The sequence below is a fragment of the Tursiops truncatus genome, chromosome 8 (assembly GCF_011762595.2).
Source record: "Tursiops truncatus isolate mTurTru1 chromosome 8, mTurTru1.mat.Y, whole genome shotgun sequence".
Classification (NCBI taxonomy): Eukaryota; Metazoa; Chordata; class Mammalia; order Artiodactyla; family Delphinidae; genus Tursiops; species Tursiops truncatus.
The window spans coordinates 8,520,562-8,545,261 of NC_047041.1; the positions used below are offsets into that span (position 1 = coordinate 8,520,562).

General features: G+C 40.6%; 1 protein-coding gene across 3 annotated transcripts; it reads right to left on the reverse strand.

The window, feature by feature from the left end:
* Positions 1-123: 123 nt before the first annotated feature.
* STT3A (STT3 oligosaccharyltransferase complex catalytic subunit A) lies at positions 124-24,598 on the reverse strand. 3 transcript variants are annotated; one of them, XM_019941676.3, is made up of 18 exons: positions 24,465-24,598; positions 22,256-22,382; positions 21,423-21,483; positions 19,030-19,151; positions 18,508-18,653; positions 17,237-17,327; positions 15,849-15,955; positions 14,769-14,933; positions 13,332-13,512; positions 12,359-12,514; positions 11,359-11,450; positions 10,514-10,669; positions 10,070-10,258; positions 9,037-9,153; positions 8,817-8,919; positions 4,789-4,977; positions 3,657-3,772; positions 124-3,091 (listed from the first exon to the last, which is right to left on the reverse strand). In XM_019941676.3, exons 2-18 carry the CDS (start codon positions 22,341-22,343, stop codon positions 3,053-3,055), a joined length of 2,118 nt encoding a protein of 705 aa, XP_019797235.1. In that variant the 5' UTR covers positions 22,344-22,382; positions 24,465-24,598; the 3' UTR covers positions 124-3,052. The 3 variants fall into 3 exon arrangements, with proteins under 3 accessions (XP_019797235.1, XP_019797237.1, XP_073664106.1); XM_019941678.3 differs by lacking the exon at positions 24,465-24,598 and adding an exon at positions 23,771-23,897; XM_073808005.1 differs by lacking the exons at positions 124-3,091; positions 3,657-3,772 and adding an exon at positions 3,990-4,147.
* Between the last annotated feature and the right edge of the window lie 102 nt (positions 24,599-24,700).

Consider the following 24,700-nt stretch of genomic DNA (forward strand, 5'->3'; position numbering starts at 1 on the left):
ATGTAACAATGCAGCCAGATCACAGGAGAATGAAGCCCACATTCAATAAGCCCCACCCCAAACCAAACAGACCTTCCAGTCATCTTTTTAGGGTCCCACTCTTTAATAAGAGCAAACAAGCAAGACTTTGAAAAGGCCTTTAATATGAAAGATGTCCAAACAAAGGAATATTCAAACAAAAAGCTCTTGGATATTAAAAAAAATACATGATAGTAGAAAAAAGTAAACAAAATAGATAGGTTAGGAACAAAAAGTTTAGGAACTCTCCAGAAGGAAGAATAAAGATGGGAAACAGAGGATTAAATATAAGAATATTGGGAGACTAATCTAGGAAGTCCAAAATCCAAGTAACTTATTTTTCACAACAAGAAAGGGAGTCGGGGGAATCCACAAATGACTCAAGAAAATTTCCCAGACAAAAGAACTTGACCTTCCATACTTTTCCCATACTTTCCATACTTTACTTTTCCAAGGTTAAAGTACCCAGCTTCTGAACACATCATTGGGAAAATTTCAAAATAGTACAAAGAGAAGATACTAAGAGGTCTGGGGAGGGAGTGAGAGGGAATGGACACATACAAAAAAAATAAGAATCAGAATATCATTGCATTTCTCAGCATTTAGAAGACAGAAAACAATGGGCCAATGCCTTCAAAAATAATTCTAAGGAAAAGTTAATCCCAACCTGGAACTCTACACCTAGGCAACCTATGAATCGTGTGATGACAGACACTCAAGACCTCAAGAAATTTATCTCCCACACACTTTCTTAGGAAGGTCGTGGTGATAAATCAAGAAAGAAGTCAGGGGATTAACACACAATATAACAGTGAAAGGATACACCAACCCAAGAGGTGTGTAGCAAACCTAGAGAGTAAACCAATCCAAACTGGAATATACCAAAACAGACGACATCTCTAAGAATGAATACCTAATGAGTTGAACATACTAAAAGGAAGCTGGCACAAATGAAGGTGAGTCTGGGGAGAAATCAGTGACGAGTACAAAACACAAGTGAAAAAACTCCCTTCAAAAATGTTATGCAGAAAAAAAAAGTAGTAACATTATATATACCACATGGCCTAGTTGTGAAAAGCCTTAAGGTAAAAACTACTGAGTTAACCTAAACCATAACTATAATAGAGCCTTGAGATGGTAAGAATATGTGTGTCCATGGGAAGAGAAGGATGGTGAAAAAGAACCAAATCCTCAATTTCCACACCAGAAAGTCAACAGATGATACCTAAAAGTGAAAAACCAACACATAGCAAAATAAAGCAAGTCATTTAATGATATGGAGGTAAGTAATATGAGAATCAGCTGAGTTGAAAGTGGGTACCTCGGGGGGGGGGTGTGGAAAACAGCGTTGTTGCTTTTTAGAATTATTTGATTTTCTTTTACTGTAACGATGGAAATTAGAAGTGCACTGTAACGATGGAAATTAGAAGTAAATTTTTAAAAAATATAGCTTCATGTAGCCTAGAAAGTAACAAAATTAAAATCATAAGAGTAACAAGTACAGTGATAAAGGGTTATCCCATTCCTACAGAGGTAAATCACTAATGATCTCTAACTGGTATTACTCATATTGGTTAAAAAAACAAACAAAAAACCCACGTCTGAATAACCTCTTCCACTAGGGAGGAATTCTGTATATAAATCAAGTCATGTATTTACATATAGTAAATCAAATCTTACATCAGATCTAAATCTCACCCACAGTTGAAGCACGTGGTACATAAAACTGGTTTGGAAGGCTGCTTCCTGGGTACACAGGTAGACCCGAGCATACCTTTAGGAGCACCATTTTGACTTATCTGAAAGTCACGTCATTGCTCCTGTTTCTTAAACAGGTAACAGTAAAGAGTTACCTTGTATTTTTTTTTTTTAATAACTAAGGGTTTATACACATCACTGACATATGTCTTAAAATACATAAAATACCCTATTGTAACTGAACATAAGGCTGTTTGTCCTGACATTAAATATAGATGGAACTCCTGTGCTTTTTGTAGCTAATTTGGCAAGGGCTTCAGAACCAGATCATGGAGCTTGTTAGTGATATATAATAACAGAGGCTGAGACTAAGGGAGAGAGAAGCTCACCTTTAAATATTCACAACAGTTTTAGTGCATGAGCTAAAGGAAATCGCTAAAGGACAAGTGAGAGTACTGAAAAGCTAGATTTCAGATAGATACGTATGGTTACAAATCAGCTAATTCAAAAACACCTACTGACCATCAAGTTCTATACACAATGTTGGAGGAGTTTCGTCCTCTCCATCGAGAATAATTTCACTGTTTGCCTTAAGTCTTCAAAACTACTGATTTAGTATCACTGGATTTACTCCTGCATAAAAACAAAAACACCTAGCTAGTCCCAAAGAAACTGGTGAGATCAGGTCTGGCTAGCCACCTTCTGTCCCTTGTAGTCAAAGAGCCTCTAAGGACAAGAGATGTTGAGAACAGAGACATGATGGCAATGCAGCTACCTTTCCTGCCCAGAAACGGCACTCCTCTGGTCCCACAAACTTTTATTCATTCAGTAAAAGCTTACTGAGCACCCACTATGTGCAAGGCATTGTGCTAGGTACTGCAGTTTTTGAAATGACAAAACTGTTTGTATATGTAGGATCTGAGCTAGTCCTTGATAGTTCTCCTGATTTGAGAGAGAAAGACAGAATGCCCCTATGTGGCTCATTTAGGGAGCCAAGAGCACAGATGAGGTCTGTTTTCTGTCCTTCTATCAGCCCAGCATAAACTTTAGGCTTCCTCAAATCAGTCATAAGTCAAAACAAATAAGGCACATTTTTAAAAAAATTCCCCCCTTTAATTGACCAAAGTAAAGCCATGACATTTCATTTGGTAACCTGCTCAGAATTATAAAGATCATTCCATTTGGCTCAGCCCATACTGCCCAGGACAAAACCTCCAGACAATTCTAATCTCGTCGTGCTCTGTTCTTATAAACTGCATATTTTTAAACCATCTTGAGCGCCCTAAATGTGACACACTCAGTGCGAAGCAGATCAGAGCCGAACGGACGTTAACATTTATGTCCTTGACAAGCCACGATTATCCAGGTCCTTCACCTGCCAACAGAAAGGTATCAGTTTAATATTTACAATCATCAGGTCAACATGGGAGAGCTTCTCTACTGAGCTGGGTTCACCCAGATGGGGACAGATTATGTTGGATTATGCTGCCTGGTTTGGCTCTGGTGTGGGACTAGCTACTCTTTCAAATACAGCAAGAGTTCTCAACCTTTTCTTACGTAAGAGGTATAACACACTTCTATGTGACTCTCTATGCCATAAGTTCTTCAGTGGGAGAGAAGAAAATGTAGTTCGCAAACACACACACACTCTCCTTCTCTCCCTCTCTCCCTCTGTCCCTGTCTTTCTCTCTCCCCCCACCGCTCCAAGACTGACAATCACTAAAACAGATCAAGTCTGGCTCCAACTGGAAAGATATCACTGTAACCACTTCCAGGATGACAGAAGACTGGAGTGTCTACTTTCTAAGAACAATCTAAAATAAAAATATTCTAAGTGAGTCGCAAGCTACTTTTTAGACATTAGAAATATCCCTATTTTATAAACATGTGGCCCCGTTTTTAAGCACTAGAGCTGCTTTCTCAGTGTTACATCTGCTCACCTTGTATATCCTGACCAGCCAATGTTCTGTGGTATATGCTTCCTCCAGGACATCAAGCTCAAAGTCTTTATTCCCAATCTCAGCATTCCGAACACGGTCATAGCCTAGTGGACGCTCTAGAGAGTGACAAAAATGGAGACACACATCTTTCTACAGTGCTTATTTCCTACAGAAATACTAAGTCAACTTGATTAGTCATCCCACTGGAACATTATTCCCTAGCATGCAATTTGTTTAGAGAGTAGGGCTTGCAGAAAAGGACATCAGTTAGTAAGGGCAAATCAAGTGTTACCCTAACTCACGTCCTCTCCGAGATGATGCTTGGCAGAGTGCATGGAGATTATCTCTTCTAAGAGACAGAGGGCTGACTTCCAAGCACCTTTGTTCCTGAGGATTACCACCCATGGCCTCTGTGATACACTAGCAACCCTTCTGAACCTATCAGATGTCACAGGCCTGCATCTAATTCAAAAGTAGTCCCAACTGCAGAACTAAGAAAGGAAAGAAGTCAGAAAGAAAGACTTAATCAAATTACTTTCAATTTATCTGAAGAAATGTAAAGTCCTTTATCTCGCTCTATCACCTTTCACATTCCTTTCTCCACTACAATACCGTTTACTGAGAGGCAATAAAAAGTAATGGGCAAAAGCACAAAAGCTAGAGCCAGACTGCCTGAGTTTAACCTGACCCTGCACTAGTTATGTGCCTTTGGGCAGTTAAGGAACCTACTTGTACCTCAATTTCCTCATATATAAAATGGCAATAATATTAGTATCAACCTTTTGGATTGTTATAAGGATTAAATGAATTAGTAGATATAGAGCACTTAAAGCAGTGCCTGGCATATAAAAAACACTGTATGGGGCTTCCCTGGTGGCACAGTGGTTGAGAGTCCGCCTGCCGATGCAGGGGACACGGGTTCGTGCCCCGGTCTGGGAAGATCCCACATACCGCGGAGTGGCTGGGCCCGTGACCCATGGCTGCTGAGCCTGTGCGTCCAGAGCCTGTGCTCCGCAACGGGAGAGGCCACAGCAGTGAGAGGCCTGCGTACCTAAAAAAAAAAAAAAAAAAAAAACACTGTATGTGTTAGCTATTACTGTTGTTACTGTTGTTATTATCAGGAATCACTCACTGGCTTCTGTGTAGACTTGTCCAAAGCGGTAGTAACACATCTTGTACATGAGGCAATTGAGCAGCACTGGAGAACCCTCACGGTCCACACGGAATTCCCCAGTTGGAGTATAATAATCATGTTCCTTGATATGTTTGCCTGTATCTGTGCTCCCTCCAATCCGGACCATCCACAGAAATTTGTTGATGTCTAGAAAAAAAAGAAAAAGAAAAACTGCTGTTATCACAAAGGTTGCTGGAGCTAAATCACCTAATGAAAGGTCACTATGTCTAAGGAAATTCCCCCAAATACTTTTCTAATGGGGTATAGTACCATTTAACTCTAAGTTATAAAAATAACAAAGCTAATGTATGGTCAAAACTTTTTTCCTCAAAATATACAGCTTTTCCTATAGATTTTCCTGTAGACTCCTAAAATCCTACGCTATTGGCCCAGACTTAGGTCATAACTGAAGTTAGTCCCAAGTATTAGCTAGGGCTAAGCTGTCCAATATATTAGCTATTAGCCACATGTAGCTGCTGACACTTGATATGTGGCTAGTACAAATTAAGATGTGCTGTAAGTATAAAATACATGATGGATTTCTAAGACTTAGTCCAAAATAAAACAAAAAAAAGTGGGTAAAATATTTTGGTTACACATTAATGTTTTAGATATATTCAGTTTAATAAAATTATTTAATTCATTTTCCCTGTTTCTCTTTACTTATTTTGATATGGCTAATAGAAAAAATTTTTTTTTAATAAATTTATTTATTTTATTTATTTATCTTTGGCTGTGTTGGGTCTTCGTTGCTGCGTGTGGGCTTTTCTCTAGTTGCGAAGACCAGGGGCTACTCTTCCTTGCGATGCGTGGGCTTCTCGTTGCGGTGGCTTCTCTTGTTGTGGAGCACGGGCTCTAGGCATGTGGGCTTCAGTAGTTGTGGCACATGGGCTCAGAAGTTGTGGTGCACGGGCTTAGTTACTCCACAGGATGTGGGATCTTCCCGGACTACGGCTCGAACCCCTGTCCCCTGCATTGGCAGGCGGATTCTTAACCACTGTGCCACCACGGAAGCCCCGCTAATAGAAAATTTTAAGAATACATACGTGGATCCCACATGTCATTGGACAGCAATGACCTAGGGAGTAGCAGCTTTACCAAAAAGGTAGAGAAGAGAGAATGTGCTCCCTCTTGACCTACAGTTGCAAAGTTACAAACTTCTAAAGCACATGTATGAGAAGTCAACATTTCTATGTCAAACACACTACCAGGCTCCATAAATACTGACAGCACCATCAACTCAGGTTATCTCTTAGAATATGTCACTCCCTGTATCTCCCCCAAAGGCTTTAGGGAAATAGACGATTAGTATAAGATGAATCATTGATCCGTAAGAAAAGATTCCTACTGCTACTAAAAGGGGTTCCAGGGAATATCACAGTGGTGAAGAACACAGACTCTGGATCTGGACTCTGGATAAACTGCCTGGGTTTGAATTCCCACACTGCCAATTCTAGGTGGGTGACCCTGAATAAGTTACTGAACCTCTCTGTGCTTCAGTTTCCTCATATGTCGAATTAGAAAAACAAGAGTATCTGCAACGATAGGGCTGCTACAACATTATAAGTAAAAGCATGTTACCTTACATATTGTTTGTCACATAGTAAGTATTCAAGAAATAATATTATTATCCTCATGGAATGTCTGCAATCGTACCTCCATCTTTCAAATGGAAAACCTGAAGCACAGCGACTTGCCTAGACCACACAGCCAGAAATAGGACCAAAAATAAAACCCCAGAGCATCAACTCAACTATCTTAGAGTACTGATTTTATAGCTCCCTGGCAGGTATGTTTGAAGCAAAAAGCTGACAAGCTTTGAGAATGGAAGACTGCACAGCAAAAGAAATGATCAACAAAATGAAAAGGCAACGTATGGAATGGGAGAAAATATCTGTAAACCATATATCAAATAAGGGGTTAATATCCAAAATATATAAGGAACTCATACAACTCAATAGCAAAAAACCCCCAAATAATCCAATTAAAAATGGGCAAAAGACCTGAAAAGACATTTTTCCAAAGAAGAGATTCAAATGGCCAACAGATACATGAATGAAAAGGTGCTCAACATCACTAATCATTAAGGAAACATAAAACTACAATGAGGCATCATCTCATACCTGCTAGAATGGCTCTCGTCAAAAAGACAAAAGACATGCTGGTAAGGATGCTAAGAAAAGGGAATACTTGTGCACTGCTGGTGGGAATGTAAATTGGTACAGACACTACAGGATCAGTGGGGAGGTTCCTCAAAAAATTCAAAATAGAACTACCATGTGATCCTGCAATCCCACTTCTGGGGATATATCCAGAAGAAATGAAATCAATATCCCAGAGAGATATCAGCAGTCACTGCAGCATTATTCACAATAGCCAAGACATGGAAACAACCTTAGTCTATCGACAGATGAACAGATAAAGAAAATGTGATAGATATATGTATGTATCATGGAATACTAAAGATTTCAGGGAACTATCCATTTCTACCACATACGTGTGTACATTCGCATATATAAAAATACATATGCAAACAAACATACATACACACACAAATACTTTTCTGTACTATTTGGATAAATTATTATTAGCAAGAAAAAAACCTATAATCACACACAACCAAATGGTGCTGAAACAATTGCTTGTGAAAGTTCAAATCCATGGGACCACATCCCTGCTATCATCATTCTTCCTCTGCTTGTATAAGACACACCACACATAGAAACTAGTCTTATTACTTTATACTGACACTTTACATATACTATCCAGGTGGATTTGTTAAGTCTGTCTATATCAGAAGCCAGACATAATCTAAAATCTGAACATCTCTAAGAAGCAACCACATATTCAAAGAAAATTGAGACAGAAATATGAGGTAATTATTAACTGCAGAGAACAAGTTATTCTAGATAAGAATGTAACCATGGTGTACAGGTTGACTCAGCAGTAAATAATATTTACTTAGTCATGATGAAAACACTTTATCTGGATTTAACCAAAAACTGATCATTAACTCTGAGAAGATGCAAGACAGAAAGGGGGAGGGGATCATACAAAGAACTAAACTCCTTATCTACCTTAATAAGAAGTTGACACAGCGTATCTAAAATGATCGATCAATGAATAGCAGGATATACGTATTATTTAGAAATATGTACATAAGTACTAGAAGAAATAACTGAAGGAATAATTTTCCTGGGAACTGACGTTATAAAGTAGTTTAGGGGCAGAGGACTTTTTTTTTTTTTTTTTTTTTTTGCGGTATGTGGGCCTCTCACTGTTGTGGCCTCTCCCGTTGCAGAGCACAGGCTCCGGACGCGCAGGCTCAGCGGCCATGGCTCACGGGCCCAGCCGCTCTGCGGAATGTGGGATCTTCCTGGACCGGGGCACGAACCCGTGCCCCCTGCATCGGCAGGCGGACTCTCAACCACTGCGCCACCAGGGAAGCCCTACCATTTTTATTATAAACCTTCAGAAGTATTTAACATTTAAAAATATAAACAGGTATTGCTTTAATTTTTTTAAGGCAGAGAACTATATTTGGATGATTCTTCTAAACATACGATTTTGCTAATAATCACAGGGAACATGGTTAACATATGCCATATAAATATATATATATAAAACATTTTAAGTTCGCAGATGATTCTATGGCTTAAACCCACTAAAAAATGTTAATTCTTAAGCTCATTTTCAGAAGCCTTATATTCTCTGTTGTTCACTGGTTGTGGAACTACTCCTAAGTCTTTAGACAATTATAGCATGCCATATCTACATGAGAAGAATTCTTTATATCTACTTCCTACCTGTTGCAAAATAAATAAATAAATAAATAAAAATAACCAAATCTCAAGTTGCAAATACTTAAAAACTTCCCCAACTAAGAAAATATGTTGATATTGGTAAAAGGATAGAAAAATAAAGAGATTCATCTAGTTTTCTTAGAATCTATGCCTTGTAGCTAGAAGTAGAATCAAGTACATTACCATCAGAGGAATACCCAGTAAGGCCTCCAAAAATGACCAGCACATAGCTAACATCAAGCTCCCTCATGATCTCATAGGCTTTTTCTTCTGTGGATGCCATTGCCTAGAAAAACACACGCACGTTTCTCAGCGCAAAATTCCAGGCCATGTGACCCCTCATGGAGAAGTATTTCCCACTAAACCCTGTGCATCAAACACTCAAATGACCCCTTCACCTTACCTGCCCTACTCGAGAAATATGGGTATTATTCCATGTGTTGTTATCCACTAAAATAGTCCGATTCGCCATAGCTGTAATCTGGTAGCCATAATCCCACCATGACATGACCTTCGCATCCTGAAAGAAGAATGGGAGATGGAAATAACAAGCTTCTCACTGCCTCCAAAATCAAATACAAGAGGGGTGGAAGGGCATCTGACAGGAAGTGAGATATTGCTAATCAATGTTTCTTCACAGAATAACATACGCCCAACAACAAAATACATCTTGGTACCTGGTCCTACATTTACATACAATCATGAAATCTCAACCGCAAATTATACAACCCAACATTGCCAATACTTTCATCCCAGATCATCTTATACAAACAAGCATAATGGTGCGGGAGGTGTAGTGGGCTGTGCAGTATTTCCAAATAAACAGCCTGGTGTCATCAGATAACCGTATTAAATAAATGACCAAAAACAAAGTCACAATAATCAGTTACTAAAAAGAAGGGGGGTGGGGGAGGGGAAACAAATCACAGGATAGGACGAAAAAGGATTAAGAAATTCTTATAAGAATCTAACTCAGAAGTGCCATTCCCAGCAGCTATTGGAAAGAAAATCACTTCAGATTCTCAAATGGTATAAACCAAAATGTTAAAAGTGGTTATCTTAGGTGATCCTTTATGGAAAATTTATGTCTCCTTTTTCTTTTCTTCGCTTCTATTTTCGGATTTTTCTACAATAAACATGCATTATTTATTAACTATTTTTCTTCTTTTATAATTGGAATGGCCTACCTCATGATAAAATCACCATGCTGTCAATACAAGTGTCCAAGCAGAGTGCAGATAATTACCAGTAAAGGTCGCTTACAGAAAAAATCCTGAATTGAATGGAGGTTGACCTTTAAGGCTCATTCAACACCAGGTTCGATAGCTCCAATTTCTCCAAGCTTTCCACCCATCTAAAAGCTATCTGATTCACTCTAACATCAAATGTCTCTCCCTTCCTCCTACCGCACAATCCCACGCCTCCCAAATCTTCACCTCTGGAGTATTGTGACGAAGCCAATAGTACGCTTCTCGGAAGTCATCAAAAATGATCCTACTACCATCCCCACCACGAGCAGACAGCACAATGGACGGAGAAGAGTAGGCCTCGCTGGTCACCCAGGTTGAATGAAAGGTATAGGTGATGAGAAAGAAAGCCATGACGAGTATCATGCCACTTGCCACCTAGACAAGGAAGAACAACTGTGCTGTAAACCAAATTAAATTTATGTAATACAGAACAGCTTCTTACACACAGTCAGTAATATAGATGAGATGACTCAGAATAAATTAGAGGCTATGAGTTCATTCCGAGCTCTTGTGACAGTGCTCTACTTTACTCCCCCTCACTCAAACAAACAAACAAAATACAAATGCAAACACACACACAAAGACACACACAGTTCCCCAAGCCAGTTCTTTGCGTTGCTTAATTCTTACTTCATTCTTAATAGGGTAGGTAGAATCCTGTTGTTTCTTGTTCTTCTTGTCTGGTCTACTTATGTCCAAATTCTTCATATAAGTGGACAGCACCTGAGAGACTCCAATGCCAGAAAGAATGCACATAACAGGCGCCAACACTAGCATCAGACGCACCTAAAAAAAAAACGGAAGCAAGATCACAATCAGTGTTTTACAAATTACAGATTTCAACCTATTAGTAGATGATGACATCAATTTAGGGGTTTTCAACAAACATGATCTGTCAGTGAAATGGAACAAAAATAGAAGAGAAAATACTTGATACATCTATTGTAGAATATATATATTTTTAAAGTTTGTTTTTCAGGTCTACATGTATATATGTATACCCTGAGCAATGATACGATATAAAATGTATTTCTTAACTGTGGTTTGGGATCAAAAAAGTGTGAGAAGCACTAACTTAACTGCAATATATAAACTCTCTTCTCTCTTTTAACAACCTAGCACTCAGAACCCAGGCCTTTAAGAAAAAAACATCATCTCCCATTTTAAGACACCAGAAAGAGAGGGGAAGGAACCCACCCAGGGTCAATTTCTCCAACAAGTGACAAAGTGCCTCTCCCTAACACAAGGGTTATGAATCCAAGGAAGGTGGGCCCCACAATCAGAATGTATGAGTGCCCCATACATTCCTGGGAAGGATCAACAACAGTGAGCAGCTTTACCACGCAGCCCCTCAAGCGCTCAGAGGGAAGTCCCTGCACAGCATCAATACTGAACCTGCCATGCAGGGGTACGAAGAAAACCCTCAGAGCTAGGGGTGGAAAGGTTCGCTAAGACTGCAGGCATTCATTCCTCACCATCACAGCTGAAAAGTACATGCTGGTCACACCATACATGATGATGAAAATCCGGGCATCAGACAGGTTGCTAAAGCAGTAATAAAGACCAACTACAAAAGTAAAAGTAAAAAGAAGTGAAAAGCTGAAAAAACAATCATAGATACATGCAAAGATGTTACTACGGCACTCTTTAAAACAGCAAAAAATCTGAAACCACATAAATGTCCAACATTAAGGATGTAGTTAATTACAGAATATTTATAAAATAGAATAAAATACATCAATTAAAGTACTGCTGTGGAAGTTTATGGACCATATGCCTTCCTCTTTACACACCTCTGTACTTAAAAAACTAACAAATGATATATCTTATATATTATTTCTCTAATAAGTCAGAGGAAAAACTCTATCATCTGACTTCTAATCAATAAATAAATGGACGAATATATATCAAAGTGTTAACAGTAGCAACAGGTGTGTGGTGAGAACTCCTGAAATTTTACTTTTTGAAATATTTGTCTATATTTTTACAAATGACAACTTACTTTCATAATAAGAAAAAAAAAGTTACTTTAATAAAAAACGAAGTCCCTACCACTGGTAAATTCTAAGATATATCTGAATTGGCCAGAAGATAAGTTAGATGAAGAAGTTTTACAGTCAGCTATGCCTATTCTCAAAATTCAATACTGCCAAGAAGATAAATGGGGAGGAGTCAGGGATGAGGGGTGGGGTATACTAGAAGCACTCAAAAACCCTGAACTAGGGCTGAACTGTAACTTATGATACAAATGAACAGAAAACTGTGAGACTCTGAACTTGCCAGTATCTGCAATTGTTCAACTTCTGCTCTGCTTCAAATATTAGAAAAATGTGCTTAGCCATCCTCTGTACTGCATAGATAAACAGGCAAAAACCAAAAACAACAACAAAAGCACAAGGATGAGGGTATTTTACTTATTTTGAATCAAATGATGATTCTTAAAAAGAAGACCACTTCAGAACAAGGCAAACAGACCTGGAAACATGAAGACGAGAAGCTGCAGGTCGAAATAGTACGAAGACCAGGTCGTAGGCTGATGCTCAGACACAGAGGCGATGATGGGGATGTTGTTCTTGGCATAAGAAGGATCCAGCAGTGAGTAGAAACGGCCTGTCCAGGGAGATATTTTTCCTGGCAGCAAAGAGGCAACAAATATTTCACAATTACTTCTGAACCAAAATAACATGTGATCCTAACTAATCACAACTTTCCATTTAATAAGCTTCTCTGAGACAGAGGACTAGGTTTTTGTTTAAATGCCACCAATACTTCGAGAATTTCACTCCTTCCTTTCTTTCAAACTTGAGAGTATTTTTGTCAGCACAGTCAGTAGAATAAAGTCAGGTTGTATATAAACTCAGAGAGAAGGGAGGCAGAGATACTTCCTAGAAGGGTTTTAGGACCAATCTGGTCAAACCAAGGCCAATGCTATAAACTAAGTCACTCAGCCCTCCAGTGGTGCTCTGAATACACAGAGTCTTGGGCAAAATCAAATCAGACTCTGAGAAGTGTACGTGAGGAAGATGAAGAGAGGAGGAAAACGTGGCATGCTACCCAAACTAAACAGTCACGGTTTTGTCATATGGGATTAGATGAGGCCACGCTGTAGGGCAAGCAATGTTAGGATTTCTCCCACCCTACCAATAGGAAAGAAAAGGACGGACACACACACACAGAGGAGAAAGATTAGCATGGTAAAATACAGTCCTGTCACCAAGTGTAGGTCTTCTGAGATTAAGAGCTGATCTAATATGATTTTCTTTCTATGCTGAATCCAGACACTGGCTGACAATAGGATTGAATGTGCAGAAGTTGGACTTTATATGCTTGAAATCAAGAGAAACAGGAGGAAAGAATGAATCTTTCTGTGGCCAGGAAATAACCCATATTTTTGGAGTTTATTCTATGTTCATACCCATTTACACTTAATACTAAAAGCCTTCCCTACCTGTCAGCATGAGGAGAGCTCCCACGGTGAGAAGGACAAAGCCTACCAGGGAGATGACACTTCGGAAAAGAACTTCAAATTGCTGTGGATTCAACTTGCTGCGTAGATAATCCACAAAGGCATGGATCTGGCAGAGACCAAAGACCCCAAAGGCTGCCATGTGCTCTGATGAAAGGACCGGCTGTAGGTGAAAGCATATGTATGAGATTGTTACGAAAAGAACGGGTCCAGCCTTGACCAGAATTATCCTGACCAAGTTCAGACCAAAGGGTCCAATGAGTTCTGAGGCCACCAAGGAATTAGGACCAATCTAGAGGAGGGTCTAATTCACCTACCTCATTTTTCAAAGAATATTTAGAGTCCTCCAAAGTGTACCACACTCTATCATTATCACATCTCTGGCCTTTGCTCAGGCTATTTCTTGAGCCTCGATTGCAATTCTCACTTTCCCAAAATTTGCATTCACAGAAATTCTGATCATTCAAGGCCCAATGCAAATACCATTTCCTCCTACCAAACTGAAATCCATCACTCTCCTCTATATTCCACACACTTTAGATCTCTTCCATAACTTAGACCAATGGTCTCAAACTCCACCAGGCATAATCATGGCAGGGGACAGGAAGAGGGGGGGTTTAGACAGACTGCTAAGCCCTACCGCCAGAGTTTCTGATTCAGTAGATCTGTGGCAGGTCCCCAGAATTTGCATTTCTAATGAGTTCCCAGATGCTGCTGACACTGCTGGTCCAGGAACTACATTTCTAGAACGACTAGACCACAGACTAGTGGTTCTAGAAGCGTGTGCTTCTTTCCCAACAAGACTGTGACTTCCTTAAGGACCAGAACCACATTTTTACTTTTAACATTTCCCAGGTATTAGCAAATTGCATACAGCAGATGATCAGTAACGAAAAACTTGCTGACCTGAATAAGGGTTCCACTTTCATAAGAATTTTACATGACAAATCACACATACCACATTATTCTCTGACTTAATAGCTGTCTCTTAACCCTGTGGGGTAATGTGGTTAAAAGGTTCAGGCTTTGCTTGCTAAAGAACTTTCACTTGGGTCCGATTAAGAAGTTCAGGGGTCATTACTATTAAATCGAGTCATTCGCATTAAAAAGGACTGAAAAAGATAACTGTGATCACTCACCTTAACTCAGCTCAACCAAAATATCCCTCCTCCTCCCATAAACCTAAGCCAAGTTAGGAGTCATTAAATTCAAACTTCATGAACAAATATTAACACACTCCAGGAGGCAGACTTTAATGACCAATAACTTTGTTGCTTCAGTTAACAGAAGCAGTGTTAGCAAGGTCAGACCTGTGAATAAGTTCTACTATCCTCACCAGAATCCAAGATAAATCAATTTAGTTGGAGCTGCTTAGAAAAAGTGGAAGCAGCTAAAAACCTCACTCAGTCTAAGGCTCACCTGGAAACCCACAAAGGAGATCTGCATGGAAAGGATGGTGCCCAGGCAGTAAACAGTACAGTAGGCCACATAGATCCGGTGGGAGAAACGTCCTGTGAGCATCAGCACCAGTACATGAAGCGGGATCAAGTTGATCAAGAACACATAACCTCCCCATGAAGAGACCTAGGACAGGATAAAAAAGAAAAGTTCGTCTGAGCACTCCTCCTTGGATCACCACCATGTACCTTGGGATGTTACCTGTGACCTTTTTTTTTTGCAGTACGCGGGCCTCTCACTGCTGTGGCCTCTCCCGTTGCAGAGCACAGGCTCTGGACGCGCAGGCTCAGTGGCCATGGGTCACGGGCCCAGCCACTTCGCGGCATGTGGGATCTTCCCGGACCGGGGCACAAACCCGCGTCCCCCGCATCGGCAGGTGGACTCTCAACCACTGCGCCACCAGGGAAGCCCTACCTGTGACATTTTTAAAGAACATCTCTTTACAGTAACCAAAAACTTTATTTACACCAAGTGGTTTAAAGAGTTTAAATAATTGACTCTTTAAGTAGGAAAATCAAATTAACACCCATTACTGTAACTCAATCCTCTGTTTGCTATGGCTCCTGCCATCACGATCACAAAACAAGAGGCCCCCAACTCTCAGCATTAATCTGGATACACCCTACGGTAAGGTCACACAGAGGATTTAGGGATTCAAGGGAAATGTGATCAAGTGGAAGCAGTTAAGGAAAGAAGTCTCGTTGTTTACAAGATTGAACAGAAAAAAATATACGTCAGGAAAGGAAAAATTTAAGGGGAACACACCAGAAAAGAGAGTTGGCCAACCAATATGTACCCATAGGAAATACAGTATCTGGAAACCTTTAAAAATTAAAAAAATGATCTCTATCTTGCTATTATACAATGGATATGCCTGCCTGCCTTGGATTAGGCTTTGTATGGACACAACAGACTATATAAAGACTTTTAGCCTCTAGTTCATGGTCTCAAAGCCCAAGAGCTACTTCCAATTTATATCAGTTGATCCCGATAGGTATTCAGACATAGAGAGACTCCTGAAAGTAGGGAGTGAAGAGTTACCATGTAGAAATAAGCAAGGGCACACTTGGCTGCCCAATAGATGGAACCAGTCTTTACTGCTTTGATCCACATGTAGTAGGTGAGTAGCATGCAGAAGATGGCAATCCCTGCAGAAAGAACACAAAAATCCAGTAAAAGGCCATGCTGGAAGAGTATTTCATACTGTTCTGGAACAAACTACCTGGATTCATATCTCAGACCTACTACCCATTAACAGTGTAATTACTCTACCTCCCTTTGTCTCAGTTTCCTGTAAAAGAGTCCATAATAGTATCTACTTCATAAAACTACTGTGAAGACAAATTTAACTATTGCATGTAAAGCACTTAGAACAGTACCTAGCATGCAGCAAGCACTCAGTAAGTATTAGTCATTATTACTACTATTCTTTCCAGGCACTAAATTCCCTGCTGTTTCAGTCCTAAAGATATCCCGTACTATCAAGCACCAGCCTGCCTCTACATCTTACCACAAGCTGGTCCATATGCCCTGACTGCCTCTCTCCTTAATATCTGCCTAACGAAGTTCCAACTTCAGGGCCCAGTTCAAATACAACTACTTCCAAAAAGCCTTCCGTGATTCCCAAATCTGAATTAATCTCTCCTCTCACCACGTTCCCAAAGTACTCTGCTCACCCTTCTCTCATGGCACATAATACTATCTGCCCATTATTATTAATTTTTATAGTCTGCATTAATCTGTGTTAATAGATTATAGGCCAACATAATTTTATTCATTATCTATCCCTGTAATTCCTTAATTATAAGCCAATACTCCTATTCATTAACTATCTTTATAATACCTAACACTGTTTTACCAATAACATTCTATAAATACAGGCTGAATTGGAAATAAGTCAATAAAAGTCACCATAATTTTAAGAATATCCATTCCTCTCATCTAGGAAAATAAAGCAAATGTTTACAATGTTAAAACAACAGTACCAACCAACACTAAAACTTAACTCTACTTTTAGGAGTACAGAGATGAGCCAAAGGCCTTATATAAGGAAAATTACCAGCTACCTTTCTAGAGGAAATGACAGAGAGAGAATATAAACTTGTCTGAGGTCCCTTCCTGCCCTTTTTTTTTTTTTTTTTTTGGATGTGGACTGTTTTTAAAGTCTCTATTGTTGGTCCCCTGGCCGAGAGGCATGTGGGATCCTAGCTCCCCGACCAGGGATCAAACCCACACCCCCTGCACTGGAAGGCAAAGCCTCAACCACTGGACCACCAGGGAAGTCCCTTCCTGCCCATTTCTCATCTTCTCACCCAGACACCATTTTTGCTATCACTAAACAACAGATTTGAACCCAGATTCTACTGCACTTCATGAAGCTCTACTAGATAATGAGGTGAACAGATCCTCTTCAGCCCTTTAAGTCTTACCTTCATTATCATAGGAGCCAGCTACAGATCGGGAGATATAGCCAGGAACTACAGCAATCATGGCTGCAGCAAGAAGTCCAGCTCCTGCATCCTGTAAGACAAGAGGGGTAACAGGAAGTTAACACCAATACATCTATGAAAGAGAAGAGAGGATCCACTAGTCCATTCTGCTTACAATGGGCCCAGGGAACAGTCTGACACTTTCCACGGTAGATGTGATGCTAGAAATGTTTGCAGCACAAGAAAGCTACATACTTCACAACCAATTCCCTGCGATGATGGCAAGTCTGAAACTGAGTACACACATGTTAAGAACAGACAAATCATGTAAGCTGTCAGATGCTGCCCCAGAATGGGCTGTTTGGCTGGAGTATCCCCAGATTTATGAGTCCCTACGCCTAACAATATCTGCACACCACAGGAACACCAGTCACCCCTCTACAAGCTATCCAAGGACAACCAAAGGAAGACCATACGTATTCAAGCTAAAAAGCCAACGAAGACAGGTGACAATCTCTCTGGACTAAAGATGCCAGGATCTTAGATAATAAAGCTGGAATATTCCTAGGCAATCTGTGAACTCAGGAGAGAAGAACAACAAAGTATAACCCACACTCCAAAAAAGGAAGGACTTGTCTGTTCGTAAGAGTCAAATTTGGAACAAGGGCAGCAAGGAGAAGGATGAAAACGTTTCCAAATTAAACTCAAGCCCTCCTACTAGTTTATCACCTCTCAGGTATCTCCCTGACACCATAGCCACAAACTAAGAATAGCATGCAAGGAGCCAGGGTCAGCAATGCAGAAACCTAGAAGAAGAGAGTCAGTATTATGGAGTCTACTACAAAAGCCAAGTGGTTTAAGAATTTTTAAATAAACATTTGAAAAAAAAAATTAGCAAATAATTGCTAACTGTCCATTTCCAGTAGGAAGACCTAACCACTTCAGAACGCTTCTTGTAGTTATTTTTCCTCTCCCTTAGATTGTGAGGAATTCAAAATCTAAACCTCATTTTAAATATTTTTTTTCCCGTATGTAGCAATTTATATTTGACCTTCATATGTTCTCTTCTAAGGATAAACAGTTGCTAATGACAAGAAACCACATATTCTCGGGAGGGGCTGGGGTGAACTCAGGAATTCGGCTCAGCAAAAGCGGGCTTTAGCCTCTGGCTCCCTGCCCTTCTAAGGCTCTCAGTCCCCCACCCTTTAGCATCAACTTGAGAAGTTCAACAACATTCATTCCCAAGCCTCCTGTCACCCCAAATCCTTCACCTTGAGTTCTTTGGTAAGGTGGTACGTGACGATGGTGGTGAAGGAAGAGAAGAGAGGGGCCAGGAACACACAGACATTCCGAATGTCGATGGTGATGTGGAAAAAATGGAGGACATGGTAGATTGCAGCAGAGGTGATCATTAAGCCTGTAACCAGAAGAAGAAGGGCCAATAGGTTATCCTAGTAAGACAAAGACAAGGGAAAGAGAAAGGGAAAATCCAAGTATCAATAAAGTGATAACACCGGTTTTGACAAACCACCAGAAACACTAATACAGCAACTGCAGGAGGCCTATAAATTTCTCTCCTATGGATTCAAGCAGAAGTCCAGAATTTACGGAAAACTACCCATTCCCGCTCTCCTATACATGTTCTCCCTTCTATATAAGATCTACTTTTAGGAATCTGCAAGCAGAATGAAATTACAAGTGTCACAAAACGAAGATATTAGAAATAAAAGACACTGTTCCATAATATAAAAATATCTTACTGCTGCAAAGGAAAAAAATCCTGTTCCCCTCACCTGGGTAAATTGTTCCTCCAATGATTCGTCCCAAAGGGTACCAGGCCCGGTCATCAAACCAGTTATGGAATTTATAAAATCCCTCCTCAGCCAGGAACCGGGTAGTCCGATAATTAAAGTACCTATATCAAGAAAGAAATGAATTGTGTCTCCTCCTCTCCATACCCAAACACTTGCCTCAGTTTGCAGTGACTTTTGCTCCTCAGGTTACACCACTGAGGAACTTATCATTACTCCAATAACAGTCAGTTTGGTACCAAAAAGTATTTCAAGCATGAAAATCATTTTACATCACCATAAGCCTCCTCATTTATAGCTCCATGCTTGTCTCAGTTAAAGCACTGCTTCTCTCATAAGGAAATGCAACCGTAGTCTAACCTTATAAGAAAACACTCAAGAAGGATGCTTCACCAGGCTGGCATGTAGTAGGCATTAGCCCCAGTCAGAAAATTCAAGCACTCTAAAGACAGGACAGCTGAGATGTGGACACCAATAAACTTGACTCTTTTCAAGTGACAGGAACACACAGAGGAATATTTCCATACCACAGGCAAGGAGACAAGGATAACTTTAGGTGATGAGCATCTCTAAAGATGTGGGTGTAACACCATACGCAGGATGAACATTTTTTAGTCCACTCCATAACACAAACTTCTTAATAAGTGTTTAAACTTGTAATTAGATCTACTCATGTTGTTATCCAAAATAGGTCTGAATGCCACCTCCATGGTAGCATAAAAATACAGACTACATAAAAAATACTTGACATAAAATGCTTACAGTTACATACGGACACAGTTCTTTAGGTCCAAGCTATGTAACCCCTTCTCTTAAGTTTCTCATTTAAAAAGAAATAAAAAAGACAAAAATATATATGGAAATAATAAAAATATAAACAAATAAATAAAATAAAGGGAGCTGTTTAATCACTAAAGATAATCATTACTAACCATCTTTCCTGCCCACCCCTCTAACCCCATTTCCTCGTTGGTCAGTCAAGTTTTAGCAGCTGAAGTAAGTAAAGTAGCAGATGGCAGAAATCTCTATCCTTCTGGTTGTTGCTGATGAATGTTATTTTGGTAACTGTCAGGGAGACAGAAGGGATGGGGGTAGAAGGCAGTCAACGTGTGTCAGAATCATGTCCTTTACCTAACAGTAGGAGAGGCAGAGTCACACAGAGGAAGTGCAAGTTAGTGGGAAAAGGTCTGGCCTGGGTTCACACCCTGGGCCTCAGTTTCCTGCTCTGCAAAAAGAAGTGTCAAATCACATGATCTGTACAGTCCCTTTCATCTCAACAACTACAGAGCAGATGCTCTTGCTTTCCCTGACCATCTCATCTCAGTGTTTGCTCATCTAGAGGGTCTGAGAAAAAGCCCTAACAGACTGGTGATCAAGAAACAAAAGGATATAAGTTTCCTCATTCATGAGAGAGAAAACAAGAAACAGAAAAAACTGATTTGGGAGGCCCCAAAGAAAAGATCTGTATGCCTCCAAAGCGCTTTCAAATATCTACACAAAACAATACGACAAATCTGTAAATACATGCAGGTATTAAACTTGAATCCATGCTCCATAAACTGAATATGCTATTTTTAAGATATCAATGATGTTTCAAGAACCTACGATTCTGGTTCTCCAAATTTTTAATTAAGCCTTAACGCTAGGTAATATAATATAGTTACTCCAGTGTCTAGAAACAGACAAACGTAGATTCACATCCTGGCTCCTCCATTTACTCTGTGTGTAACCTTGAATGGTCTCTGCCAGCCTCAGCCACATTTGTGGAAAGGAGACACCACTACCTCCTTCTCGTAGGGTTATTGTAAGGATTTATAGATAATCTGTAAAACAGTTCTTGGAACAAAATGAAGCTCAGTAAATGTTTTTCACCTATGCCTCTTTTTATCTAATAAAATCTCCAATCCAACTCACAGCTTTAAATTTTCCTCAGTGTCTTACAACTTAACTGATAGGCCCGATTTCTAACATATTCACTGTTAAACAGAAAAAAGTCACAGATCTCAAGTTCATGACTTACAATTTTTCTTTTGAACCTCAAACACACACCAGGCCCAGGCCCCTTTCCCTCAGTCTGCACCATTAACTGTCTACCAAGCTGAGAAGCCAGGCTTCTCTTAGCTTAGCCAGATCTTAAGTGATAGGCACACCAGCAACGCCTCTCTCATTTTTTAAGAGTTTGAGAGACTCGCTCAAATTCCAACAGAAATGTTTCAAAAGGAGACAATTATCTCCTTTAGAAAACTTGAGAGTTTCCCCCCCAAAATGTATAGAAAGTCCATCTCCATTACGGAGAGCTCACTGGAACGTGAATCTGATAACCATGAACCTAAATGTTTCCCAAAGGAAATACCAGACCAAGCAAAGGTACTCACGGATCAAATTCATGGATGACACTTTCAAATCTCAGGACAGCAAAGAGACGAGTGGAGAATGCTGCAAAAACCAGAGAACTATTATTTTAATGGTAATGTACCATGAAAAACAATAGTAGGTAGTAATATTATAGAGGTAATAGTATTATCCAGCACACAAGTCACAGGAAATACAAAATGATGCTGAATAAAGTATTTATCCATTCCTCCCACACAGAAGAAACAGAGAAGTTCGCCTTCCCCTGACAATGACACCTACATTTCCACTTAAGTAGGACACATTTAACTACTTATTGTTAAGGCCTATGACAACACATTCACCTACTAATATTGCACCCAATTTACATGGTCGTCTTGTAAATATGTTGACCTCCCCTCCCCACAACCTTACCTCCCCAAACCTTAGTTTGAAGCAAACTAAGAGGTAAGGAAATCAAGACTACTTATGACTCATGAAGAGCTAGAAAAACCTAAGAAAACAGAGTAAGTTCTGGAGAGATTTTCAGAAATACTAAGGCAGGCAACCACAGAAGACAAGTATCTTTTACAAAATTCAGTATCTCAGAGTCCCCGGTATCTCTTTCAGTCCTAAGAGAAAACAGAATTAGTACAGCGTGTTTCTCATTCTTTCCCAGATGATCAATAGTCCCAACTTTTATAATCCTTGTGTTTCTTTTATTTTGCTTTCGCAAAATTCTACTGATTGAGAACAGTAAAAAGAACACATTGCAATCTGCTGGGAAAAAACAAGGCATTTAAGAGAGCCATTGTTGATTTTTCAAGATTTTCTCCTTTCCATATCTGAACAAAGAGAGGTCCACGTGCACACTCACATAACACAGCAGCCATTGACAGAATTAGAAGCTTCAGAAGTGTGTCCTGCTTCTCATAGGACAACCGTAAAAATCCCAGCTTGGTCATCTTGACATCAATGGGTGGCAACAGATGACACTCAAATAGCTAAAATGGAAAAGTCAAGACCATAAGATATTAAACACCTTCAACTTACCTAATTCAGTTTCATATTTTATGGTGGTAGAGAAACACAGAAACAGGAGTAATGCGCACACCAGAGAGGGTCAGGGCTAATACTAATACCCAAGTCAAGCCTGAATTATGACCAACTGGCAAGTAAGTAGGCACGTCAGGTCTGTGAGTCAAGGACGAAAAGGAATGAGACTCTATCACCACAATTCTGCTTCCCAGTCCTTGCAGCTAACGAGCACATAAGCACAATTGGCAACAGTGTGGTACAACAGGAGTAAAGAAGAAACACAGAAAAAAGGGGGTTGGAGGAAGACATGCAAAGAAAACAGGAAAGACTGGAAATACAGAAAAGAATAATTAAATGGAGAAACAGAGCATTCAAGAAAAGGCAGGAATGTATGAAAGAAAGCAGGGAATGAGCACAGAAGTGAAAGCAGAAGGCTGAGAAATAGAAGTCATGACTGAATCAGCACAGTTTACAGCCCTAAATTTCAGCTTCAACTGACTGGCTGCAAACTTTCTGTTCCCAATCCCAGTGGGGATGCAGGGTCAACTAGAGAGCATGACTGCTCACTCACTAATGCAGGTACAGTCATGCACTCAGAAAGAGAGAAAGATACACATAGATCACTGCACTTTCAATCGCTTACATCGCACTATAACTACTGCTCAGATCTACACCCACTTCCCATCAGCTGTCTCAAAGCATCCTGGAATTGACACTGCTGATTTAAGCCACTAATCCCAGAGACAGCTCATGGAACCAGATGACAATCTGGAAGGAAAAGAGAATAAAATTTTCCTACTAAAGCAAAGAAAGGTTGGGCTGGGGTAAGGGGTGGGGGCGTACTATATTAAAATAAAATGTTGAGGGAAGCAGGCTGTAGACCATTCAGAAGAGTGATCACTTGGCGGACAAGATTTATCAGCACTAATTAGGAGGTTAGCTATTTCTGTTTAAGACAGCACTGCCTTCTTAAACCATAAACTGGTCAAGGACTAAGTGACAAAGAATATGATAATAAAGAATATGCAACACTGTACAAGACTGCAGGGGAAAAAAAGGAACCTGGATCCTTCCTGATCTTTCTCCCACTATTACTAGAGGAAAGGAGTGGAAAAAATAACACTGGACAGGGTGGAAGGCATGAAGAATCATATATTTCTAGCTCCAACTGTGGGAAATCAAGCATCTTTTCCATAACTGTCCCAGAGGGGTGGTTTTACATTTAATCCTAATCCAAAAGGAAAACCTTATCTTGAAATCAAAACTAAACACCTAACTCCAGGAAGTCCCTAATCCAGCCACATCCCTCAAGTTTGTACTTGTTTTCTCCCACGCCTGAAACAGGAAAACTTACCACCGCTGAGCTGATATGAGCCACACGCCTAGAAGACTAAGCGGACGAAATGAGTACTAGAACCTCTACCTGAAAACTGAGTAAAGAAGCTGGTAATTTAGGCCAGGACCTTAAGGGAGTTTCCATACTGTGCTCTCTGGTCGTGTTCGCACACCGCTAAAGCAAATAAAGGCAAAGTCACTTTCCTTAAAGCACCTGGCATCTGTCCTCCACCTCGCCTGTGCCGGCAAGCTGTGGCCCCCTGTCCCACCCTGGCTCTAGTTCCGAAGACGGCAACTTGCCCACCTGCTGGCTCACACTAGCCCCACCCTCCCCCACTTCTGCTCACTCCTGCGCGTCCCTCCTCCCTCCGTCTCCCACCTTCACGAAATGCAACACCCCGGACACCACCCAGCGCCATCCCACCGCCTCACCACCCCACCGCCTCAGCATCCTGAGCGCCAACCCCTCCAGGACTAGTCCCAGGGTCCGATCTTTTCCACGCCCTCCTAGCCTAAGCGCCCGCCCAATCCTAGACCCCCGCCATCCTTCCATTCCAGGTCGTCCCCCACACGCCACACGCCCCCTTCTCTGCAAGGCCTCAGACTCTGCCCGCGCCCGCGCCCACGCCCACGCCTGACGCCGTTAAAGCCCCACCAGCGCCTTGGACTGCACTTGCCCCTAACCCTCAAGTTATATCCTAGGGTCTTCTCACCTGACCCGAGTTCCTAAGGAATCCGCTCGCCTCCCGCTGCCATCCGTTCAGCGGCGCACCCAACCCTCGCAGCGTCGGGTCCGCCTCCCGGACCTCTCCCCATTGGTTGACTCAGGGCCAATACGACACTTGAAGAGAGCGATAGGATGACGGAACTGTCTGTCAGACTCGGAGGCGTGGACGAAGCCGCGCTCCCACTTTTTAACTGGACAATACAGGTATCATTTAGTAGCCGG